This window comes from Babylonia areolata, chromosome 17, assembly GCF_041734735.1.
Source record: "Babylonia areolata isolate BAREFJ2019XMU chromosome 17, ASM4173473v1, whole genome shotgun sequence".
NCBI classification, from domain to species: Eukaryota; Metazoa; Mollusca; class Gastropoda; order Neogastropoda; family Buccinidae; genus Babylonia; species Babylonia areolata.
The window spans coordinates 20,058,291-20,060,790 of record NC_134892.1 but is presented as its reverse complement, the minus strand read 5'-3'; the positions used below and the strand labels follow the sequence as shown (position 1 = coordinate 20,060,790).

Sequence of the window (2,500 nt, the reverse complement as noted above, 5' to 3'; positions counted from 1 at the left end):
CACCAGATAATTTTGCCAGGGCTACTGGTTGTCTTGGGTTCTTTTACCAAGTTATATCAGTGGGGCGGTGACGAGGATGCGTGTCCAAGGTCTTGAGTTCCACGTTTTATCTGAGTTGTGGTCTTGGCGCTATTCATCGGGATAAATCGATAAACTGAGGTCCCGTCTGCAGCACGCATTTAGCGCACGTATAAGAACCCACGGCGCAAAACAGTCAACTGGTGCGCATACCAGGGATGTGGTTACGTTGTGCATATTGTTATTCTTCTTCTTCATCGTCTTTTTCTTATCGTTATTGCTGCTGCTGCATTTATCGATTTCATTCGTTTATATTTTGGCTTGATGAGATGGTTTGCTTAACAAATGTGAAGGGTATTCTTGCAATGTTGAAAAAAAAGATAAGTCCTTGGCCATATCTCTATCCCACACGGCGTAAAATAAAACGAAAGATATTGGAACATGTGATTGGGAGTAATTTGTTCAGGCGCTTTGCCCAACAGGAAACGGATTCACTATTCGTGTATGAACATGCACACGCGCACACGCATGCGCATTGAAAGTAATAATAATTATTTTACGACACCTAGACAAAAAAAAAGACTTTTTATTTCATAGAGGTTCACAGTGATATCTGATGATGTAGGGTTTCATGGAATGCTAAATTGTGCAACTCAAAAATGAAAATTAGACCAATATAACCAACCGTTCGTTTGGTTTTTTTGTTTTGGGGTGTTTTTTTTATGTGTGTGTGGGGGGTTTTTTTGTTTTGTTTTTTTTGCTTTTTGACTCACTTGTGTAAACAAAGTGAGTCTATGTTTTAACCCGGTGCTCAGTTGTCTGTGTGTGTGTGTCTGTGTGTCCGTGGTAAACTTTAACTTTGACATTTTCTCTGCAAATACTTTGTCAGTTGACACCAAATTGGGTATAAAAATAGGAAAAATTCAGTTCTTTCCAGTCATCTTGTTTAAAACAATATTGCACCTCTGGGATGGGCAAAAAAATAATTTAAAAAATGAAGCCTATTTATATGCAAACTGCATTTACTGTTATATTTATATTTTTTTGTATTCTCTAAACTTGGCACTTTGATCTGATATTCTGACCCAACAACAAGAGCAGTCATTATTATCATTTTTTGTTCAAACAGGAATATCTTTTGCTAAGCATGGAAGTTTTATTTATTTTGCAAACGTTTTGGTGCAGGTAGTAAAAAAGGGAAATTACTCTGTAATTAATGCTAGGGGACTTAATTTGCTTTAAACTGATCTTTCTCATCTTAAACATTATATTTTGAAATTATACTCAATACATGAAAAGCTTGGATTTTTTTTAAAGTGTATCACAAGTGAGTCTTGAAAGCCTTGCCTCTCTTGTTTGTTTGTTTGTTTGAAGAAATCGGATTATTCTTTATTTTTTAAAAAGTCTTTGCTTGAAAACCACGTTGATAAAATTGCCCTTGCAACCCAAGTTTGAGGACAATGTTGCGGTGTTTCATTTTCAAACTTGGTGTATTGCATACTGTAAGCCAAGGGAGACAATAAAGATTTAGACTTTTTTTTGTTGTTATGAGTTCGAGTATGGTGAGTAAATAGCGATTTTAGTTGGTCTTATTTATCAACATATGAATGTATGATTTCGGACATCTAGATATTAGTAATCTACAAATACGGTTGATAACTAAATTTATGTCTGTGCATTATCTTCCGGCATTCACCTGCTCTTTTATTTATCTATTTATTTATTCATCGGTGTTAGTACACGAGTCCAAGGACATACAGAAACACTCACTACATTTTTATCAAGAGCAAGGAAAACTACATTGATTTATTTCTTCATAGATTGTTCTTAATTGATTAATATCTTCTTCTTCGTTCGTGGGCTACGATTCCCACGTTCAGAAAAGGACTGTTCCAGCATTTATATGAGTTCTTTTTTTTTCTATACATCGGGTGTTGGTTTCGACTTTGACTACCTCCCACTGTTCCAACATTTTATGACATTTTTTTCTTTTCTTTTCCTTTCGTTTTTTTCCCCACCAGGTGTTGGTTTCGGCTTTGTCTACCTCCCAGCCATCGTGATGGTGGGGTACTATTTCGAGAAGCGGAGGGCTCTGGCCACGGGGATTGCGTGCTGCGGCTCCGGCATCGGAGCCTTCGTCTTTGCTCCTCTCTGCAACATCCTGCTGGAGACGTATGGCTGGAAAGGTGAGCGTTCCTTTTCTTTTTGTTGTACCTAAACAATGGATTCTCTACCCTCATACCTCACACCTCCATTATTGTATTGTATTGTATTGTATTGTATTGTATTGTATTGCTCTTTTTCGTCACAACAGATTTCTCTGTGTGAAATTCGGGCTGCTCTCCCTAGGGAGAGTGTGTTGGTACACTGACAGCGCCACCCTTTTTTCTTTTCTTTCTGCATGCAATTTTTTTTGTTTTCCTGTCGAAGTGGATTTTTCTATAGAATTTTGCCAGGGACAACCCTTTTGTTGCCGCGGGTT

At 37.5% G+C, this 2,500-nt stretch overlaps 1 protein-coding gene across 2 annotated transcripts in view; it reads left to right on the top strand.

Moving 5' to 3' along the window:
* The window catches only part of LOC143291511 (monocarboxylate transporter 5-like), a 53,756-nt gene that overhangs the window by 39,784 nt on the left and 11,472 nt on the right, over window positions 1-2,500 (top strand). For both annotated transcript variants that reach the window (XM_076601399.1, XM_076601400.1), the window contains exon 5: window positions 2,040-2,204. In XM_076601399.1, coding sequence (XP_076457514.1) covers window positions 2,040-2,204 — 165 coding nt within the window. The remainder of the gene's footprint in view (window positions 1-2,039; window positions 2,205-2,500) is intronic.